The 22,556-nt window shown below is 38.0% G+C and overlaps 1 protein-coding gene across 1 annotated transcript in view; it reads left to right on the forward strand.

The window, feature by feature from the left end:
* tln2b (talin 2b) overlaps positions 1–22,556 on the forward strand; it is a 148,631-nt gene that overhangs the window by 57,766 nt on the left and 68,309 nt on the right. Inside the window, 8 exon segments of the mRNA XM_036576080.1 lie at positions 5,951–6,124; positions 7,672–7,769; positions 8,592–8,721; positions 9,605–9,757; positions 10,739–10,881; positions 19,860–19,987; positions 20,263–20,326; positions 21,157–21,261. Coding sequence (XP_036431973.1) covers positions 5,989–6,124; positions 7,672–7,769; positions 8,592–8,721; positions 9,605–9,757; positions 10,739–10,881; positions 19,860–19,987; positions 20,263–20,326; positions 21,157–21,261 — 957 coding nt within the window. The 5' untranslated portion in view covers positions 5,951–5,988.

The raw sequence follows: 22,556 nt of genomic DNA on the forward strand, positions 1-22,556 counted from the left end.
TACATACCAACTAATGCACAAGAAGCACAGCTGTCAGATGTGCGTGTTCAACCCTATTTACTGATGTCTTTCCCATAGATCTGAATCCAGACATCACTTTAGTCACTGTTCCTGTTGAAACACTAGCCAGTTGAGCAGTCTGTTTCTGGAGCTCCATATCCTGATAACAAACCCTTGTGCAAAGTTGCTTAGATCTATTCCTCATTTTTATACATGCCACAGAGCATGGCAGGATGTTAAGTGCTTAATTGTATCGTGCAGTACACCTGTCTGAAAGCATCTTCACTCGTTATGTTTCTCACTCATTTATTCAGGTCTCAGTCTGTGTCTGTCTGAGAGTCTCTCTGCCTGTCTCAGTATTGGTTTTAACAAGCCCTCATCCACATGGCCTCATCATTTCCCCCGGGAATCTCCGGCGCCATCTTAAGGGCTGTTCCATTACTTTATTAGCTGAAGTAAAGGGTGTTAGATGACCCCTCTGTGGGGTGAGGGATCAAGCAAACACTAGTGTTGACTTTGGCAGCATTCTTGCCCTAAAATCTTTTTGACCTGACAGATTTCCCTTTTCAAACCCAACAATAATGACCAACAAAGTAAAGTACTCGTGCACTTCTTTGAAATGCTAAATATTTCAAAACAATAACATTAAATTTGCTGGGCTTTAGGTTACAAACTACTCTATCTCTTATACATGGCCACTGTTACATCTTCATCACTTTCCCCTGCTAGCTGGCTAGTTAGCATGCTAAAAGCTACATGGCTAACAGCAACAAAATTAAAGGCATCACTCCACAGCTCTACTTCTTCCACAGTTCTGTTTACAGGTTTTTTGCACGTTATCTTCAAACGTCTCAGAAACGTTTTGCATTGCAACATATGCATGGCTAACCGATGAGCTCACTGAGGTGTTCTGTTTGAGTAATCTGCTTCTCTCCTTCTGCCGCAAGTGGCCACTTGTGCAGTATAGGTGTTAGATGGTTGTGTCCACACCCGAGTGCTGAGCAGAAGTGGGCGAGGGTGTGTTGTAGTATTGAAACAGAGCCTCTCTATTCTGTGCAGCTTGTCGCACTACCTGGTTTGAAGTGACTCTCAGAAAGGACGGAGTGTTCTGTGCTCTCTGATCGTACACACATGCACATGCACTTCATATGGAGGCTCCAGGGCTGTGCCCTCTGCTATTGTTATTGCTGCGAATCACCACACAGCAATCCCTTCCAGATGGCCCCTGCTTTTCCCCAGCCCAATTGAATTGTCCACGTGTATGGCAGTAGCCTCACAGAGCAAGTCTTCATATGTTGTTGTGCCCATCCTAAAACCTCCTCTTAATGGTTTTTCAGCAGGATATAACAGCATAACTTAATATTTCTCCTGCAGTGGACGGAGTCTTTTTGCCCTGGTTAAGGAGCGTGCCCTAGAGAGCCACTTTAATGTGTATCTTTGAAAGCAGAGATGCTTTTTTGTGAGTGTGATGTCATGGATTTGGTGTCTATCTCAGATGCAGCAGAGGCTGATTAGCTGCTGCTGTTCATTTGTCCTCAGTCACTTGGACAAAAAGAGCAGCTAATGTAATGCTCACGTGAGGAGAAGCATGTAAACAGGGTTGGGTAGTAACTGTGTTATATAATCAGGATATAAAAAACAGGAAACTATATTCCGTTACAGTTACCGTTAAAGAGAGAGTAATCAGATTACAGGTATATTTTAAAAATGCAGGATGGCATTTAAAGTGCGTGTACGCAAAATTGCCATCTTTCGTAAATTTGCCATTTTAGTGTCAAATATGTCACGTACGTCATGTAGGCTTGCAGAGCTTTTATTTTGGGGAAGAAGCGGAGGGAGAAGAGACTTGCTGCCAGGATAGGTTTTTGAAGAATCCCCCCACGCAAGCAGTAGTTTGCGATCTTTTATTCAGCCAATCTGTAGAATTTTTAGTGAGCATTATTTTGATTGGCAAAACTGAGATCTGCAGCATTTTGAGTGTCATTTACCCTGGATTTACACAACTCCGGATTCTACAGCAGCAAACTGATCTGGACGTTTTGTTCATTTTTATTATCATTTGTTGCTACATAAAATTCTATACTTTGGCTATAAATAAAACTTTGCAAATGTTAACTTGCTACATTTTAATGCAGAAGTGAACTAACATTAACAGTTCTGGAATGTGAAAAAGCCTTGTGAGTGGCAAAGTTGATTTCATTTTCACGTTTTTTTTTTCTTCACAGCTTTTTGAATGATGGGTGCAAAATGTAAACTTATGTAATGTGCAAAATGTAAATTATCATTATTTGTAACTAACCAATGACTTCTGTATATAATCATTGTTGATGAAGGGTCTCAAAAGAAGATTTATACTAGACTGATTTTTTGACTTTTGATTGATACAGCAGTTACTTTTTCCCTGTGTTTTAGTATCAGAGGTTTTAGTCTCAGTGTACCAGAATTTTTAATTCACCTCTTAAAATTAGTCTGGGCCTTGTTTTCTGAACTTGTCACGTTTGTCACTGCTCATGACTGTAAATGTCTAAACTCAAACAAATTATACCATACAGGTATAAGGTTTGAAATATTCCCATATATTGCTCCACAGATTTGGCTGTTTTTATAAATGTGACCTCAGTGACCATGTGTGAGGCAGAATATTTAAGTCACTTATAATCTATCATTCTGTTTCATAAAACAGTGCAGTTGTTGTGTTTGCCTTGTGTTATGTTAAATTCTTGTTGAAAAGCTATGTGTAAATTATTTAAAACTGTTTTTCTCTTGTCTTTATTTAATTAAATCACTTTAAAAAGACAAGTAATCCAAAAATAACAGATAGTAATCAGATTACATTCATACATACTTTAATTTAGGTTACAACGACATTTTTGCTGGTAATCAGTAAACCCTACATATTTATTGTAACCCAGACATGCAACACAGGTCAGCCTGAACCACTTGTATGTTATACGGTGTTAAATGTATTCAGTAAAAGCCAAGAGCTGCGGTCTCTCACCTGAAAGACTGAGCCATCCAATTGCCATCCGGTTTATATTTGATATGAATAACAATGATATCATGGTTGATGTATTGCTAGCATTAGCATCAGCATAGTTGTTAATTGTCAGTCAGATTATTAAACAGTTTGGGCAAAATTTACACAGTTTTCCCGTACACCAAATGTAGTCAATCAGTCAAGACATGTTTGACATATGAAGTTGAAGTCATCTTTTGTACTGGAGCTACGAGACTAATGTAGCTAGCAAGTAAGGGATACTTATGGGTAAAACAATCAGCGTTGTACAAGCTGCATGCTTAAATCATCACACGTTTGCCTCAAAGCATTTTGAGTTGTTAAGTAATCTCAAACAGACTTACTTATGTGGTTTCTGACACTGTATTACTGTTATCTACAAAAATATGGACAAAACTCAGGCTTCAAGTGTGGTTGTTTTTAGCTATGCAGCATGTCCTCTTTTATAGACAACAATATCTTATATAAACACATAATCAAGTCTGTGTGAGATTACCTAACAACTGGAAGTGGTTTGAGGCAAGTATGTGATGATTTAGGTGTGCACTTTGCACATTGTTAATTGGTGATGTATAAGCTTTAAAATGTTTTATTGTCTAGTATGTCATTTTCTTTCGTGTATCTCATGATCTTTCTTTTAATGATTAGACTTTCACCCTCAAAGCGTGCTAGTCGTACATTACAGGAAGACAGTGTAGGTAGGCAGCTGGAAGGAATGTCTCCAGCCTGTCTGAAAGTATTTTGGAAAGCAGAGAAGTTGTGTCACACAGGTTGGGCTTAAGGGGGAGGGCAGTGTGCGTCTAGGGGGTGGTGGGGGATTAGAACTCCAGAGGGAACATCCTGCACTCCTGTTTTAACTCTCTCATCTCTCACACAGCAGACATCAGGGTTGAGCTATGTGTGGCACCGTCCGTCTGCCACTGTGTTCCAGCAGGGTGTGAGGTTTCGTCAGGGGTGTTGATTTTGAACTTCACATCTGGCATATAATGGCTCTACAGGACCCCTGTGGGTCTGAGTTAGAGTAAAGGAATCATGCAGAGACATCACCTCTTCTTCATACTGTGTGTGTGAAATGTATTTAATAGGGTTGCACCGATACAGCAGTTCTAGACCAAAGCTGATATCCAATTTATCTGAAATTTTTTCATTGACGTATCTGCCGACACCAATATATAAATGTTTTTTATATATTTATAAACAGGCATTTTCAAATTATGTCAAAAACTGAAAAACAACCAAAATGGAGATACAAGGTTTTCTTCTGACAGCAGCGCTGTGTAGTGTATATTGTATATTCAGAAAAACATTCTTTATTTTAATTCCTGTTACATTTCAAGTCATTTTGGATCAGCTCTAATAGACCATCTATCACAAAACGTTCACACTGTATAAAGAGCAAGTGATGGAAACATATAAAAAACAGGAATAAGTGAGCTTTTGATAAGATTTAATGAGACAGGAACTATATATATATATATATTTTTTTTTTGAATAACATGTCATATTAACTATTCAAAAACTTATACATGTTATGAGATGTTATGAAAGAGACATCATAGATGGTTATTTCATAATTAAAAGTATTTTGGGAACAACTAGAAGTTATGACATGGTAAAAAATGTTATTCATTAATAATATGTATTGATCTATTTATGGTGAAATTACTAGGAACGACTGTTTGATCAGCAAGAATTTGTTACTAGTTTCTGAATATGAGGCATTGTGGATATTCATTTTATTGTAAATTCCCTCTCGACGCTGTAAAGCTTTCTCAATCGTTATGGAATCATCTACAACTTTTTTTTTTTTTTTACAGCTCCCATATGGTTTGAAATCCGTGGAATATTAGCACCATATTAGCATCATTTTATACATGTATCTGCAACAAACTTGGTTTTATTTTATTCAAAACAGTGATTCCAAACTTTTGAATGGTGGTGTTTTATATATTTTGTCCTGACAAGGTATAAAAACAACGTGTGTGTGTGTGTGTATGTGCATAAAGAGACAGCAGGAGATGGCACTGAATGGATACAGTCAGCCAGTGGGGTGGTCCATGCACTAATCCATTGTCAGAGAAGATTATTCGCCTCTCTCCTCCTCTATCAAATCACCTCCAGTCCTAGTGGAACGTGTCAGATAGACATTACTCACTTCAAACAGAGCATTATGTTACACTGAGCCGTTTTATCCAGCCACTCTTTGTGCCTTGTGTTTTTCGGGAAACAGTTGTAGAGACTGGCTTTCATACCTTTAACTGTAAGAGTTTCAGCCTGTAGAGCCTCTGCAAGCCTTACTGATCAGCAGTCCAATATTGTCTCTGCACCACTGATTGGGTAATATAACTATGAGTAAGAATTGTACCTTTGGAATAACCCTAGCATCTGCCTTTTGAAGGCATTTCTTAGTAAGACCTGTGCTGGAAAATTTTGCTTCTTCCTTAAAGGTTGCATTACTTTTGGTATTCCAAAAGGATTAGTGAGCTTATGCTAAACACCTCATTGGAAATTTAGTGTTTTTTTTTTCTTTTCTTACCCTTTAAAGGGCACCAGTGCACCGTTAATCTTGTGAAAATACTGCAGGAAGCACAAAGTAGAAGAAAGAAATGGATACAGTAAGCTTTAACAAAGCTCTGCTTGGATTCTCTTATCTTACTGGCACTGCAGACAAACTGCCATAATCCGAGCAGGAGTTCAACTAAATATCTGCTCTCCTGGTTTGTTCACATAGATCTTACTGCTGATGGGCGTTGTAGTAATGTTGTTTGTGTTTTTATTTCTTCAGGTAAAATACATCATGGTCATTGCCACTGTTCTTCCAAGATTGCAGTAATTCATAATAGGATGGTTTAGTTTGTTCTTTGACTTTGATCATTCTTTTTGGCATTATTTTTATGTGAATAGTGAATAGTTTGGTCTGTTTTATCTGTACAGGTGTTGTCGTGGGTGCTCCTGTTTGAACAGTGGTCAAGATGGTGGCCCTGTCGCTGAAGATATGCGTGCGGCAGTGCAATGTAGTGAAGACCATGCAGTTTGAGCCCTCCACCCCAGTGTACGATGCTTGCCGCATCATCAGAGAGAGGGTTCCTGAAGCACAGACTGGACAAGGTACGACTTTCCAATGGGAATAAGTAGGGGCTGCACAATAAATCATTTACTATTTATTATCGCAACATTGGCCTACAAAATACTGATATCGCAGAAGGCTGAAATATCCAAATGAGCCCTCTAACCAATCACAAATTGTTTATTGGGTCCTAAGACCATTCTAACCAATCACCAATATTCCTGATGAATGTTCTATGTTTAAGAAGTCCAATGTTTAAGCATAGTAAATATTCGATAATATGGTTTTCATATGTCGCAAGGCATATGTAGTGTAGTGTACTACAACAGAATCACGAAACTTAACTTCGGGTGGGGACAATATGATGAGATAACTATTGTGAGACATGACACGCTACAGTATACTCACCCCTAGTGCTCTATCCATGTTGCAGTATTTATTAATTATTATTTATCCATATTACAGCTCTGTAGTATTTTAGCTATTGTGAAACACAAGCTGCTTTATGCTAAGCCCACTGTGTAATAACAAATGTGCACAAATCAAGCCTTTGTATAGACATTAGGCTGATTGAAGAAGACAGAATATCATAGATGTTCTTCCCACCATTTATGTGCTATATTTAAATATGACTTTCACCCGTTTTTATAATTAACATTCAGAATACACTTATAGAAAGGTGTTCATCAGCAGTATAGATATAAATATATATTTAATTTTATTTTTCTTTGTACGAACAAGCAAAATGAGCCTTTTTAAAGGGGCTGTGGGCTGTAGATATTTGTCTCCCAGGTTGGAGCAGCAGAGCTGATAGGCAGCACAAGGCTGCTCTCTAATTCTGGCTCAAAGTGAACTTGATGGATGAGAAGGCAGAACTAGCAGAGGAGATAAAAATCTGTGTCACCACCACTCTCTTTCTTTCTCTTTCTCTCTCTCTCTCTTTCTCTCTCCCTCTCTCTCTCTCTCTTTCTCTCCCTCTCTCTCTCTCTCTCGTTCGTTCTCTCTCCACTCCAGTCATCAAAGTGTCTCAAAGTCAAACACTGGGGGCTCAGTGTTTATTGAGGTTTGCTGAGTGCATGGCTGTGGGCAGTAATGTTGTCTCTGCAGGGGGTGTCGTTTAGGCTGAGGCTGCAGCCTCTCTACTCTGTGTACACTCATTAGACTCCAGGCCAGATTTATACCACCCTGTGCTGCATGGCCAATCTGATTGCCTCCTTGAGCCACAATGAATTGAATTCTCCTCATGAATGTCAGTTACATTCACAGAGGGGTGTCATCAGCCTCAGTAACTAATAATGGGTTGTTTTGCTTTGAGAGCTACGTTTATTTCATTAGTTTTATCAATGAAATGCATTTGTATCCAAAACTCTTTGATAATAGTCACCCACGCATCCAGTTGTTGTTTGGCAGGTATGAAAGCAGGAGCGCACGTGATCATATAATAGATGAAGCAACCTTGAGTGTAAGAATTGTGTATTACAAAAGGGTTAGATAAATAAATAAATAATAACTAAATAGTTGGCTGGTTTTAATTCCAGTGTATGAGGTCTCTCACTGTGACTAACATTTTCATCTTGCTCTATTCCAGCCTCAGATTATGGTCTGTTCTTGTCAGATGATGACCCCAGGAAAGGAATCTGGTTAGAGTCTGGACGTACACTGGATTACTACATGCTCCGGAATGGGGTAACAGCACAACAGTGTTTAGCATATGAACATTTAGTACATCTGCTCAGACATCTTTCTAGTTCACCTTTTCTTTAGTCACTGATAAAAATTCCTCACAATGGTACTTATTCTTCAGTTTCCATACAGCCAGATTTCTTCATAAAATGAGCATGTTCAGAATTCTATATTGATCAATCTTATTGGAGTGTGTCTTAATTTGACAGTAAATATTTTGACTGGAAAAAGGTGGTTTTGCAGTTAAATCATCATTTTTTTTTAAACAACATCATAACATCAGTATATCAATAGTAAATGTAAACATAGAAATGCTTCAATGCTCGATCATGTCAGATTTAGCAGTCCTAGAAGACATCAATGCTATGTTTGCATGTAAAAGGGTCTTCCATATCTGGGCGGCTTTTTTCATGGAGAACAGCCGATGGCTCATGAACCTGCTGTGTTCTTTCATTTTATTGACTCACACCTCTATGGATTAGCACATTTTTCATGTAAAGTATATGTATGTGATTAATTATATGTATTAGTTATATGTATAATTGGGGCTTGTCCTTTGTAAATTATTTAAATTAGGTTCTTGTTTCTGCGCAGCAAAAAGCTGATTCATTAGTTGCGGTCAATTGTTTCAGTGTTGTACGACAGTTTTATTAATCAGACACGGAACAGTTTCTACGTCATTCCAGCATCTGGACTCTTTTCTGTCATTTCCACACAACTGTAATGAATCGAAGCCAATGTCTCAAGAGCGCTTGCATAAACCTTTAGGTTAGTTTGTCCTGGTTGAGTTTGTCAGTGTTTGCTCTCTCTGTTTCACTTTTACAGGATGTTTTAGAGTACAAGAAGAAGCAGAGGCCGCAGAAGATTAAAATGCTTGATGGGGCCATCAAGACTATCATGGTAGATGACTCCAAAACAGTGGGAGAGCTGCTGGTCACCATCTGCAGTAGAATAGGTGAGTGGTTCTCACTCCCACTGTTCTGCATTTATTCCTTCCTTACCATGCAGCCTCCTGTTATTCATCTGAATTCTTTGTGTGCTCTGAATGGATTTTTGCATGCTGAGAGCAGAGAACTGAAGCCTCTGCTTCTTTGATGGAGCGTTCTCATGAAATTCTAGTGTTGCCAGGTGTGAGTTTGGGAAGAAGAAAAACAGCTTGGCTTTAGAAATGCTCCATCACACCCTCCCCTCCTCTCTCGCCACTGAGCTGTTCCCGCAGCAATAGATTTCAATTATAGCAGAGGTGGGCTGGAGTGAAGTGGGGTGTGTTTTGAGGAGATGGGGGTGGGTGGGGTCTCTGGCAAATGTCTTTATCATCTGCTGTTTGTTTAGAGGCTTTCTGTTTCACTTGAGATCACTTTGCCTCTTTGGCCTGCGCCCATGTCTTGGAAAAAATTAAAAGGCATTAAAATGGCTACTGCTATTGTTTTGGTAGTGAATGGGAATTCAACATCCAACTGGATTTGTATTACAGCAAAATATAACATTTATTTATATAGGATTAGAAGTACAGTAAAATTAATAAAATGTAGGTATTTTAGCTTCATCTTAAAATGATATGTAACAAGTACATAATCAGATATCAACTTGAAATGTTGGTTAAATCTAAACATCTGCCTAATGCCTATTTAAAGTGTGACAAAGTATACGACTACTAAAAAATGAAAAATTGGGCAAATTTTGGGAAATATTTTGCTGAACTGTTGCTTTAAGAGCTTATGGAAATGAGAAATAGAGAGAGAAAAAATGAGAGTAACAGATTTTAAAGAGAGAGTGAAGAAGGTAAAGGAAGAGTCTCTGTCTTTCTTCTGTATGACTCTGCCTTGTCTCCCTCTCAGGAATAACAAACTATGAGGAGTACTCGTTGATCCAGGAGCAGGGCGAGGAGAGGAAGGAGGATGGCATGGGCACACTAAAGAAAGAGCGCACGCTGCTCCGAGATGAGAGGAAGATGGAGAAACTCAAAGCCAAGCTCCACACAGACGATGACTGTGAGTCTAACTTTTATGTGGCAGACATTTCCCTCTCACAATCACTTACACACACACACACACACACACACACACAAACACACTCACACTCCATGTTAAAGATATACCAAGTAATTCACATATTCGCATATTGCATCCGTGTTTCTGGCTTTGTAAATACAAAGAAAGGGAAAGGTGTAACTTTCACTGTCAGCCCAGCAGCTATAGATAAAAAAGAAACTTATGTGCTGCATGCCTACATGCCTATTTAACCCCTCGAAATCCCAGGCTTATTACATAGTAAGGCTTATTATTCAGTAACTACAGGGATTTCGGTGCAAACTGGCTGAGGTATTCTTAGGTTCTAGAAGTGTGTAATAAAACTTTGGGCCTGCCGGTGGACCCTGGCTATTTAAGGGGTTAAAGATGTGGTATCATTTACTGATATATAAATGCTTTGGTCCCACTTTATTTGGAGAGCCTTCAATAGATTATCCATCGATATTGGAGTTATTAACAAACTTTCTATCAAAACTCAGTTGATTCTCAACAGTGTTAGGATTAGGGTTAAAATTAGGACCAGTGTGAGGGTTAGGTTTCGGTCGTGGGTTCAGATTATCAGGTTTAGGGTTAGAGAAAGTTAAGGTGAACTTAAGGTAAAGATAGTTAAGGTATAAAGCAAGATAAGCGTCTACTGGGTGCTGTCCAAATAAAGTGTTACCATGCTTTTTTATGTTACATTAAGTGGAAAATTGTCTTAATAAATCTGAATTGCATCTACATCCATCTACATTAAGTTCTTCAAGTTGCAGAATGTTATTCTTGAAATTGCTGCGTTGACTGAATTTTGTCCTTTCCCTATTTGAAAATGTTCAGTTTGGCTTACATTAATGATTTCTAGTATGGTCATACAGTAAGGTTTACATTAAGCATTATTACAATCACAGCTTTAGGCAGTTATCAGTCACATCTCACTGTAAGTGGTCACTCTGTTGTTTACAGTGAACTGGCTGGACCACAGTCGGACGTTCCGGGAGCAGGGAGTGGAGGAGAGTGAGACGCTGCTGCTCAGGAGAAAGTTTTTCTACTCTGACCAGAACGTGGACTCCCGTGACCCTGTCCAGCTCAACCTGCTTTATGTACAGGTCAGCTCACTGCTCTCTAGTTCAGGCTCAGAGTGAGACTTGATGGATGTGAAGTCAGAACACTGAGCTGAGTAGATGGAAATCTGTCACCACGTCTCTCTCTCTCCCTCTCTCTCTCTCTCCTTCTCTCTCTCCTCTTCTGTCTCTTTTATTCTTTTTCTCTACCTCCATTCCATTCTCTCTCTCACGCTCTGTTCCTCTCGCTCTCTCTATCTTTCTCTCATTCACTCTCTTACACTCACCTCTCTCTCTCTCTCTCTTTCTCTCTCTCTCTCTCTCTCTCTCTCTCTCTCATCAGTGTATTAATTGATGACTGTCTTGTTCTGGGTCTGTCATGGTGTCTGTTTCTCTATTCTCTCTGATAAGTGATTATGTTCTTAACCTTCACTTCGTTCAGGCCTCTGACAGCATTGTTGGTATTTGCTGAGCTTCATGGGTGTAATATAATATTTCCTTGCCTTCAAACCTGAATTGCTTGAAGGCTCGTGAAGCAATTAGGCTGTCTTCATGCAGGCTGGTTTATCAATTGCCTTTTCCGCTTCAGTACATACATTAGTACTATAACAGCCTATGGCTGCCGAGCTTGATTTCTCTTCAGAATACTTCACATCCACACATTCTCTCACACACACACACACACACACACACACACACACACACACACACACTTTCTCTCTTGGTCTCTCTCTCTTTCTGATGCTCTTTGGCTCTCTATCAGTGGTTGCTTTAATCATATGCCAGCTTTCACACAATATTGGCAAAACAGTTGATAACAGGGTGTTAATACCTATAGAGCTCCTTCTGAATACAATTATTAGAACTGTTAAAACAGCAGTTGTAACAGCTTTGCCATGTCTGCAATACAGTCCATCCCAATAGATATACATAGTATTCAGAAAACATTCTGAATGTTTCATCCAGGATCATTGGGAGCAGCTTTAGGGTTAAGTTTGAGTGCTTTGAGTAGCAGTGAGGTGTAAGGATCTGTATATGTAGTACATGGCTTAGTGCAGATGCATTAGACGGGTTGTGTAATACAAGTTGACTTTTACTCACTAGAGAGCTGTGCATAGACAAACACACACACACATGCTCTTCACATGTGCAAGAAAACAGGTAAGTCAGTAAATGTCCCCATTTAAATGTAATCATGATCAAATTTATTGCTAAAGATATCAAGGTTCCAGAGCTTGTGGTGTAAATATGTTGCAACAGTAGTAGAAACGGTCATGACATCTGAATTTTGTTCATATTTTTGTCCAATATATACAACCCCATTTCCTAAAAAAGGTGGGATGCTGTACAAAATGTAAAAAATGCAATGATGTACAAATCATTTAAACCCTATTTTATTCGAAAATAGTACAAATGCAACATATCAAGTGTTGAAACTAAGAAATTTTGGATGCCCATTTTGAATTTGGTGCCAGCAACACTTTCCAAAAAAGTTGGGACCGGGGCAACAAAAGACTGGTGAAGTTGTGTAATGCTAGAAAAAAAATGCCTCCTGGTTAATTGGCAACAGATCAGTAACATAATTGAGTATAAAAAGAGCATCTCAGAGAGGCTGAGTAAAGATGAGGAGGGGTTCACTACTTTGTGAAAGACTGCACGATCAAGTAGTGCAACAATTCAAGAATAACGATAAGAATAAGCAAAGGAAAGGATTTCATCATTCACCATACATAATATCATTAAAAGATTCAGTGAATCTGTAGAAATCTCTGTATGCAAGGGATGAGGCCAAAAAACAGTATTTGCTAGCCATGATCTTTGGGTCCTCAGGTGTCACTGCATTAAAACCGATTGAATTTCTTTAGTGGAAATCACTGCTTGGGCTCAGAAACACTTCTGAAAACCACTGTCTGTGAACACAGTTCATTTAAGATGGACTGAGGTGATCAAATGGACTGACTGCAAATCTTTGACACTGTGTCCTCCAAGCTAAAGACCAACAAGCCTGTCAGTGCACAGTTCAAAAGCCAGCATCCATGGGGGTGCTTTAGTGCATGTGGTGTGGGTGACTTGCGTATCTGTGAAGGCACCATTAATGCTGAACAGTATATACAGGCATTGTCAATGTATGCTGTCATCCAGAAAACGTCTTTTTCAGGGAAGGCCTTGCTTACTTCAGTAAGACAATGTCAAACCACATTCTGCCCGTATTACAACAGCATGGATCTTTTGCACAGTACTGTATATCAACTCAAGTGCAAACCTAAAGAGCAACACTCAGACACCACGCACGTCTTACCTGATTGACTACATTTGATAACAAGGAGAAAAAAAAATAGATGAATTTGAGCATTGAGCTGTCACTTTAAACGGCAGTTTCAGATGAGCCCAGAGATGCATTTCTATGTGTGTTTTAATTCTTGTCTCTGATGTGCTCTCTTTCCTTTTCCTCAGTATTTGTTTGTGCATGTTTGTTCATAGGCACTCATGAGTAAGACGCTAGCACAGTATGCATACACACACCCACATCCACACAGTGTTTGTACACATTTGGAGAGAAAGATGGCTCCCTCCCTTCTCCTCCCTCTGTGTCTGTTTCCTCTCTCGTAAAGCCACACACCCCCATCAAATTCTCTGACTCAGTGCCACATACACCCACACCCATTTACTCACGAACTACAGGAGATCTGCACACGCACACAGGCTAAAACAGCAAAGCACTCACGATGATAAACCCGCGATTCTCTCCTTTGTGAGCACACACACACTATTTGGCAGTCTACTGGAGGGGATTTCTTTGCCCCACATGGTCAGCTCAGTGACTCCACCTTAAACAGGGTTGACAGTGTGTGCGTGTGTGTGTGTGTGTGTGTGTGTGTGCGTCTATGCATTTGCGAGAGAGCACTGACATTATTATTCAATCTATTCCATGCAAAAGTGCCACTGTCAGCACTCTCCCAGTGGCTCCCAGGACACACACACACACACACACACACACACACATAGTAAACCAGCATAGGTTAGCAGAACTCAAAATAATTAAGGCAATTTGTCAGTGAGCATTTCAGTCAAATTTGATATTCAAAATTTTAGGGCATTATTCAAAAAATAAAGGATACTTACTAAATATGAACAAAAAATTGCGTATTCATGAGCATAAAGATATGTTTAAAATCTGTTAAGCATAAGCATAAAGATATGTTCAAAAACTAGAACTGAAAAAAATATTCAGACCCAATATATTTATTTATACAATATATACTCTTTGGCAATAATTCAGCTCATCAGGTTTGGAGAAAGAAGGGTTTTGCATAAGATCCCAAGTGAAGAATGGAGGTGGGAGCATCATGGGAGCTGCTTCTCTGCAAACAGCACTGGAGCATTACACATCAAGGAAGAATTATTGGAAAGAATATATGAGAAGAACATAGTAGAGAAATTTTAATCTCATCACACCAAGAAACTGATACAGTCAAAATAACTCAAGACAGGTTTCTACAGAAAAGGTGTAGGTGCTTACGTGGCCTAGCCATCTCCTGACCTGACTCCCATTGACAGTTTTTTTTTTTTCGTAAGCACATCAAAGGGACTTTTGTAACCTTGGGGAATTGAAGGCAGTTTGTCAAAAGGGTTGGGCCACAATTGTAATTGTCAACAACAGCTTTGTAGCAAGTGGTCTCTGACTCTGACTTCATTTGTGGTGTTTGAATTATTTTTCCCCTATCAGTTCTGGTTTTTTACACATATCAGTAAAGATGAAATGATATAAAAACAGGATCTAGAAACGCTTCTCTGGGCCTGAGCTTATTTAAGATGGAATGAGGCGAAGTGGAAAAGTGTCCTGTCCAGTTAATGAAAATTGGATATTCTTTTTGGAAATCATCGATGCCGCGTCCTCTGAGATAAAGAGGAGAGGGAGCATCCAGCTTGTTATCAGCACACAGTTCAAGCAAGACAATGCCAGACCACATTCTGCACGTATTACAACAGCACGCCTCCATAGTAAAAGAGTCTGGGTGCTAAACTGGCCTGAATGCAGTCCAGACCTGTCATCCGTTGAAAATATTTGGCACATTATGAAATGAAAAATATGACAAAGGAGACCCCGAACTGTTGATCAGCTGAAATCCTATATTAAGCAGGAATGGGAAAACATTTCACTTTCAAAACTACAGCAATTGGTCTCCTCAGGTCCCAAACACTCATAGAGTGTTGTTAAAAGAAGAGGTGATGCAACACAGTGGTAAACATGCCCCTGTCCCAACTATTTTGAAAAATGTTGCTGGCGTCCAATTTAAAATGGCCGTATATTTTTTTCAAAGAACAACATTTTTCAGTTTCAAAATGTGATATATTTTCTTTGTACTATTTTCAAAGTAAACAGGTTTTAAATGATTTGCTCATCGTTGCATTCTGTTTTATTTACTCTTTGCACAGCTTCCCAACTTTTTTGGGGTTGTAATGTGACGTCAGACGTAAAACCCATATCATTCAAGGTTCAGTAAATCTATCATGGACAGTTCTTTTTACTTAAAGCTGCAACAGGGACTCTACTAAATCAAATTGTACTAATTTGATGAACTCAAAAAGAAGAGTAACACTCATATTTTTTACTTTAGTGTTTCTGCTGTTTTTTTTTTCTTCCCTCAGTCTAGTTAATGAATTTCAACACTGGGGCTTCAACATTTGCTGAGGGAGGGCCCCTCATACACAAGCTTCACTCGTCCATTCATGATGTACAGTTTCTATGACCTCATCACCCACTCCTCTACCACGCAAATCCTGCCAAGTCTGTGCTCTCACCAGTGTGTTTGTGTGCGTGTGTGTGTGTGTTTTGGCTCAGGCTTGTTGTTCTAATTACCCAGCGCTCATTTGCCTTTTGTGTGTAAACCCATTGCCTTTGACTTAATGAGAGTCAATACACCCTACTTTTGTTAGTACCCTTTTGGCAGAGCTTTCACTAGCTCAATCCCACTACTGTACATTTCTCATTATGTCTATCTGTTATCTGTCCCATGCCCTGCCGGCAAGAAACATGCAGGCTAACCAGGCCTCAGCTTTGGAATCTTTGGCAAAATCAATACGAATGTGTGCTCTGTGTGATCTGTCCCGACATGCAGCCCACAATAGGTCATATGCTTGAGGCAGTATCATGATCCTGCATTCTGCATAGTATACTTCAAAATCCAAATTGGACAAGAGTAGTCCATACAGTGGGTCATGATCTCTACAGTATGGATGTCAAGTTATTTTCCTGGTATAATTAGTTAAACACAATTCAGAGATTTGGAAACACACCTAGGCCTAAACCTTGTCATTAGGACTGCACAATATATAATTTGTTCATTACAGTATTGGCCTCTAGAAAACTGAAATTAGAAGTAGAAGTTCGCAAGCAGTCTAAATGGAGTTATTTTAAAGTGCAAAATGAAATGTGTAATATCTGCAGTTTTGACTGTGGTTCGGTTTTGACTATGGTTCAGTTAGGCTCCTTTCTGTGAAACATGATTCAGGTAGCAACTTGTAAATTGTGAATGTAGTAGGGCCATGTAATATGACAGTATTTATTAATATTGGGATAAATTATGTAATATTATGTCACAATATACTATTTTTTGAGCATATTGTGGATATCATCTGTACTTAAAGGATACTGACCAACTGCCTGTTTAATCATAAAAAGAGCATAATTAGTCCTGCTTTTATTTCATTTAGTGCAGCATAGTATATGAAACACTGAATAAAATTCATTGTATTCATAGTTTTTGAATTTTTTACGTGTTACTACTGTTTTTTTGTATGTTCCAACATATAAAATCTCAAAAAGACAGAATATCATAACCGTGTATAATGAAAATGTCTTTTTTTTTCTTTTTGCCATATTGCAGCCCCCTAAAATACTGTTGGACCTGTAAAAGGGTTATTTCATATAACTAGTGCAAATAAAACAGAAGACATCAGTTCAGAGTACATACCACTATTCACATGACAAAAATGATGTGATTGCACTGCAGCTAGCAGCCACAATAGTAAGATTGGTCAGTAAAATTGAATCATAAAGTCATAAGTCATTAAAAACACTATAAAATGATTAGGCCAGAACAATACATATCAGAATATCACACTCTGAACATAGTCAATATAAAGTGATTTTACTGTAATAGATTAAATTAATTGTCAGCCTGGCATATCTAACCTAAATTGAATTGGCATTACTAACTTTAATATACTTAAAGTGTGCATTATGAAAATACAGATATGAGATCAAATTTGTTATCGGCTGATGCTCAGGATGAAAAAACTCTGATCTAATAAGGAGAACTGGCCTGGCACATCCCTAATCACAGTATTTGTGCAATTAAACATTGTTTTGGTGAAAGTAATTCAAGCTACACTGTAAAGAATAATTTGATATTTTAACTTTAAAAAAGTAAAGTAACCTGATTACCATAAAGAGTTTATTGGATGTCAAATGATTTTACAGAATGTAAAACACAGATTATTGTTCTGTTAACTTACTTAGAAGTTCCGTAATTAAAACATTTTAAGGCAACATTTTTTAGTTCATTTAACATCAAATAATGTTTATAGTGTAGTCTTTAACTGTTACATTATTGATAAACAATGTGATTAATTTATTGCAAGGTGGGTCACAGTCACAATGTGTACTTGTATACATATATGAACAATATATCATGGTAACTTTTCAGGAGAAGCAAAAACGTTTTAACTTTGGAAGTTAATAGAAAAAGTATGATCATTTTTAGCATTTTAGCATTTCTGTTTCTCCATTCATCATTAATTTTAACAAATTGTAAAGGGCAGCTGGGATTTTCAAATCCTTTAAAAAATAGTTATAAAACCGTCAAAAATGGACATACAAGGTTTTGTGTCAACACTGACGATATGTAATATACTGTGCAACTCATAGATAAAGATATTCATATCTTCTGGGTTGAAGGTGTGTTTGAGCAGGGAAATGACCAAACTGTGCTGACCGAAATAGACACCCCAGCTTTAGACTGTGAATGTGACTGAGTTTTCAATGTGTGTTTATGTTGCAAACAAATGCAAACAGTCCTTGGCATAAATCGGTGCCCCTGTGGAACCCTGCAGAAGAATAAGAGAGAGAAGGATAGAACTGCTGCTCCACAGACAGGCAGACAGAGTGTCGACATGTCTTAGAGGTGCCAGGAGGACTGCCATTTCCTCCTCCCACAATCAATGTGTCACTCCCATCTATCCAGCATCCTTCACGCAGAGAGAGAGAGCAGAGTGGATGACAGAGAGGACACTACAGGGTGTCATACATGCACACATACACACACACAGTAACAGATGTGACTGAATTACCCCTACACTGAAGCCAGTGAATGCCACTCCTGTCTGATTCAGCTGCTCACAGTCATTCATTAGCTCCCAAAGCTGCTTAATTCTGATGCAGTGCCACACACAGCTATGATGTCATGTCCTGACACACAGCGGGAACTCTGCAATTCATAGCAGCTGTGGCAGTGCGCTAACCAAGATGTCCTTTGAAGACACTACTAGCTCTTTAACCCTTTGAAGTCGACAGGTCCACATGTCGACTTTAAAAGTAGTATAACTACACTGAAAAAGTGATGCATTATGTTTAGTTGTGTCAAATGGGTACGTAATTTCCATAAGAATACCATATAGTACATGAACACTATTTTGTCTTTCATTCTACTTACTTTTGGCACTACGTATGCTGATGTTGTATTTTTAATTTATGTTGATGGTGTCGTCGTGAATACCCTGATTATTGTTTAATTGGAGGCTGAAGATTCTGCACAGGGAGGAGCTTTTAGCACTCAAGTTGTATTTGTGTCCATTACTGAAAATAATTAAATGGCCATGAGCCCAAACCAGCAGGATCTCCCAAATGCATGTTGTCTCTTCATGTGTATATAGGAAGTAAAGGCCTGAAAACCATACTAAACCTGCCATACATAAGTATTGTTTAACAGATATAAAACAACAATGTCAACAAATAGGATTTTAAGTAAAAAAAACAAAAAAAAACAATAATGTGTGCACGTGGCTATTTCTGATGTTTAATCTGCTCTTCTCCATTAATAAGAATTTCTGAATGTGGCTATTAGATTTATTTGTTACATTTGTTGCTATGTAAAGAATAGAAGTTAACAGAGCCAAAACCTGTGTGCGTGCCTCTTCTGGCGGCAGATTTAGATGAGTTAAAGGGGCCGTCGTCAAATACTCGAAATGGATCACTAGTGAGATACTTGGTTTAAATGTTTGTGCTTAGGTTTGTGTTTCCATAAGTGGTTTCAAACTCTGGGAAAATGTATTTACACCTGTTTTGGCACTAACAGAACATGGTTTGCTAACGGAAATTAGCATTATCATAATGATGGTAGTAATCAAAAGTAAAAGGTCGAAACTATTTATAAAATCAATGTTCAAAGCACTTAATGTTTAGACACTGTAATATAATGAAATGCACGGCAGTAACATGTCTTAATGAGTATACTATAAAGCTTCCTAGTTTATTGTTTATTACACATTTCTACACTGTAAGATTATCTTTTAGTTAGCATTGTAGTCCATATAGTTCTAGAATAAAATGCCTTAGGATTTTGGGATTATAAAGGGTTTTAAAAGAGATTACTTGATTGATCATGAGTATAATAATAATAATAAATAGTAATATAATAATAAATCTTGAATTTAGAGAATTAAAGGTAACAGCATTCGTAATTACTGCATTTATAATTACTGATTGTTATAGTAGTTACTGAATAAAAAGTCTGAAGATTAATAACTGAATAATAAGCATAGAGTTTAAGTGTATGATTAAGTATCTGTTATGACAGCATAGAAGACAGTATATGTATTATATGTCTGAGTGTTTCATTCTATCATTACATAGGTGTCAATCATGAAGCATGACGCATCTGTTGTTCTTCCACATTTGTTCCTAGTCTCTTTGTTCGTTGCAGTGCATACAATGCTGTCTTGTGTCTTCTGTTGTGTTCCAGGCCAGAGATGACATCCTGAACGGCTCCCACCCAGTGTCCTTTGATAAGGCCTGTGAGTTTGCTGGAATCCAGGCGCAGATCCAGTTCGGCCCCCACGTGGAGCATAAACACAAGCCTGGATTCTTAGAGTAAGCCTCCATGCCTAATGGCTGCAGTAGCATTCAACAGCCCGTTCAGCGCTGTTTGAAACACTCATACACATTGTATGTCAGCAGATTTTATAGTACGATCCCCAGCTATCTGGAACACTTAAAGTTTAACAGGAACATGTTGAACACTCTTGTCAAATATGCTGATGTACATCTTGCTGGAATGACCTCATGTGTTCTGATATTTTGGGTGGATGGAAAAAAGTACCTCTGCTTCCTGGGCGTAAATATGTGACATGTTGACTTATTTGTAGCCTGAAGGAGTTCCTGCCCAAAGAGTATATCAAGCAGCGAGGGGCCGAGAAGAGGATCTTTCAGGTTTGTGCTGTGCTGCCTGTGCACACTTGTTGGAGAAAAAAATCGATACAACATAGTACCACAACATTTTAGGTAAAAAATAATAGTTACACAAGGAGGCACAAGCCTTATTATTTACTTATTTATTCTTTTAATTTGAATTAAGCCCATTTTGTATATGTATTAAGCCTGTAGGAGTCATTGGCAAGACTCCTAGCATTGCATTCACCTACTGTTTTAAGTCTCTGCCTAATATATGCTGAATATGTCATTTTGAACATTTCTTTTTGTGATTCACAGTATGTTTTGCTTCAGTAAAAAAGATTGAAATGCGATGAAACAAAGAGTTTTCTTTTGGAGCTATCATATGCAGTTGGAAGGAATCTTAATATAAAGCAATATATCACATCACAATGCTTTTCTTTTTCATTTCACAAGAATCATATTGGTCATCATATGGTAATCATATGGTAGAATCATATTGTGGGTCAAATATCATGATAATAATGTATCATGGAAGCGCTAGTGATGCCCACCTTTACGGAACACATAATACCAAAGAAGTTAATTGTAAAGAAGAGGTAGTGTTTGGGTCCTTTCTATGTGGTAGTACTTAACTTCGATAAAGCAATCACTCAGAAGCAGACTGAGTTACAGGAGGTCTGTGAGTGTTATGCCCACCCACTGCCGCTGAACAATTAACATTAAGCAAATTAACCTGATTAAATGATTTAGAGCCTAATGAGCTCACTGGCTGCTTGAATTGCTGAAGCATGGTGAAAGCATGTAGAGCTGCAAGTGTGGATCTCATAGTGTGTATTTTATTTTAGTGTGTACTTTTTAACCTGCAGGACCATAAAAACTGTGGTGAAATGACAGAAATCGAGGCTAAGGTGAAATATGTGAAGCTCGCTAGGTCACTACGGACATATGGAGTGTCTTTCTTCCTAGTGAAGGTAAGACATGATGACAAATGTGCTACATGGGATAAAGTTAGGGCCATCTACTTGATTGCACTATTAATAAAAAATAATATTACAATAAATACAAATAATAATAATAATAATAATACAGTAAGTAGTAAAATGTGTTTGTTTAACCATTTCCAAACCTCTCCTCAAGAGAAGCCCAGTATTTGTTCTAGTACTTGTTTTGGCAAATCAGTGCTTCATTAAATTAAATCAAGTGTGCTGATGATGGAATTTAATAAATCTATGCAATGACTGGAACATTGAGGTGAAGTCTTGAACTAAACATCACAGCATCTCAGTTGTCTTTAAACCATTTTAAACAGGTAATTCTTGTTACTTTTTACTATATCTATTAGAATAAATGGTTATAAATAGTATATTAATGTGACTTTTGCATCATACTGCATGTACAAATATATATATAAATAATAAAAAAAATATCTATATAAAAATGGAAATAACATTTTTAAGGCTTTCATTTTTTTCTTTTTTCTAGGCTTTTTTCCAGTATGTCTATATATATATATATATATATATATATATATATATATATATATATATATATATATATATTTGCTGTTCAGTTCAGGCCATTTTTATTGATTACCCTTTTTTCCAGTTTCCAGTGAACTACTCACTGTATTACTGTGGTACTAGTATAATCAATAGTAGCCATAGATAAGATGTAAACAGCATTCTCAAGCAGTGTGTGTATGTATGTGGGTGTGTGTGTGTGTGTGTGTGTGTGTGTGTGTGTGTGTGTGTGTGTGTGTGTGTGCCCTGAGTGACAGCAGATGGGAAAGTGCACTACACTGAGGATTTTGGAGGGAGTGTTCAATAATTCATTTTCCCACAGCTCTCAGAGTAAAGAAGTGTCAACAGTTCACACAAGCGTACAGATATGTCTAAAACACCCTTCCATTTCTGGGAACTTCTCTGTGTGGTACATATCACTCTTTACCACACTGACCGAAACAAGCTCTCCACCAGGGCTGCAAATTATGAGTATATATGAGCAGTGTGACTGTCCAGAAATATTCTCCTACTGCAGTTGGGAAGTGAAGCTTGTTAGCATGGATTATTCAGAACAACACAGTTCAGATGATGAAGAATGTTATGATGCCCAACTATGCAAATTTAAACAGTACAACATATAAAGTAAACTTACAGTTCGGATATCCATTATTTCAAAACGGTAACCAAGACAAGATTATGACTGTACTTATTTATAACTATTTACAGTCTCTATTATGTACAGAATTGTTTGATAATGGTTGCCA

Source organism: Colossoma macropomum, unplaced genomic scaffold, assembly GCF_904425465.1.
Source record: "Colossoma macropomum unplaced genomic scaffold, Colossoma_macropomum, whole genome shotgun sequence".
In the NCBI taxonomy this organism is placed as follows: Eukaryota; Metazoa; Chordata; class Actinopteri; order Characiformes; family Serrasalmidae; genus Colossoma; species Colossoma macropomum.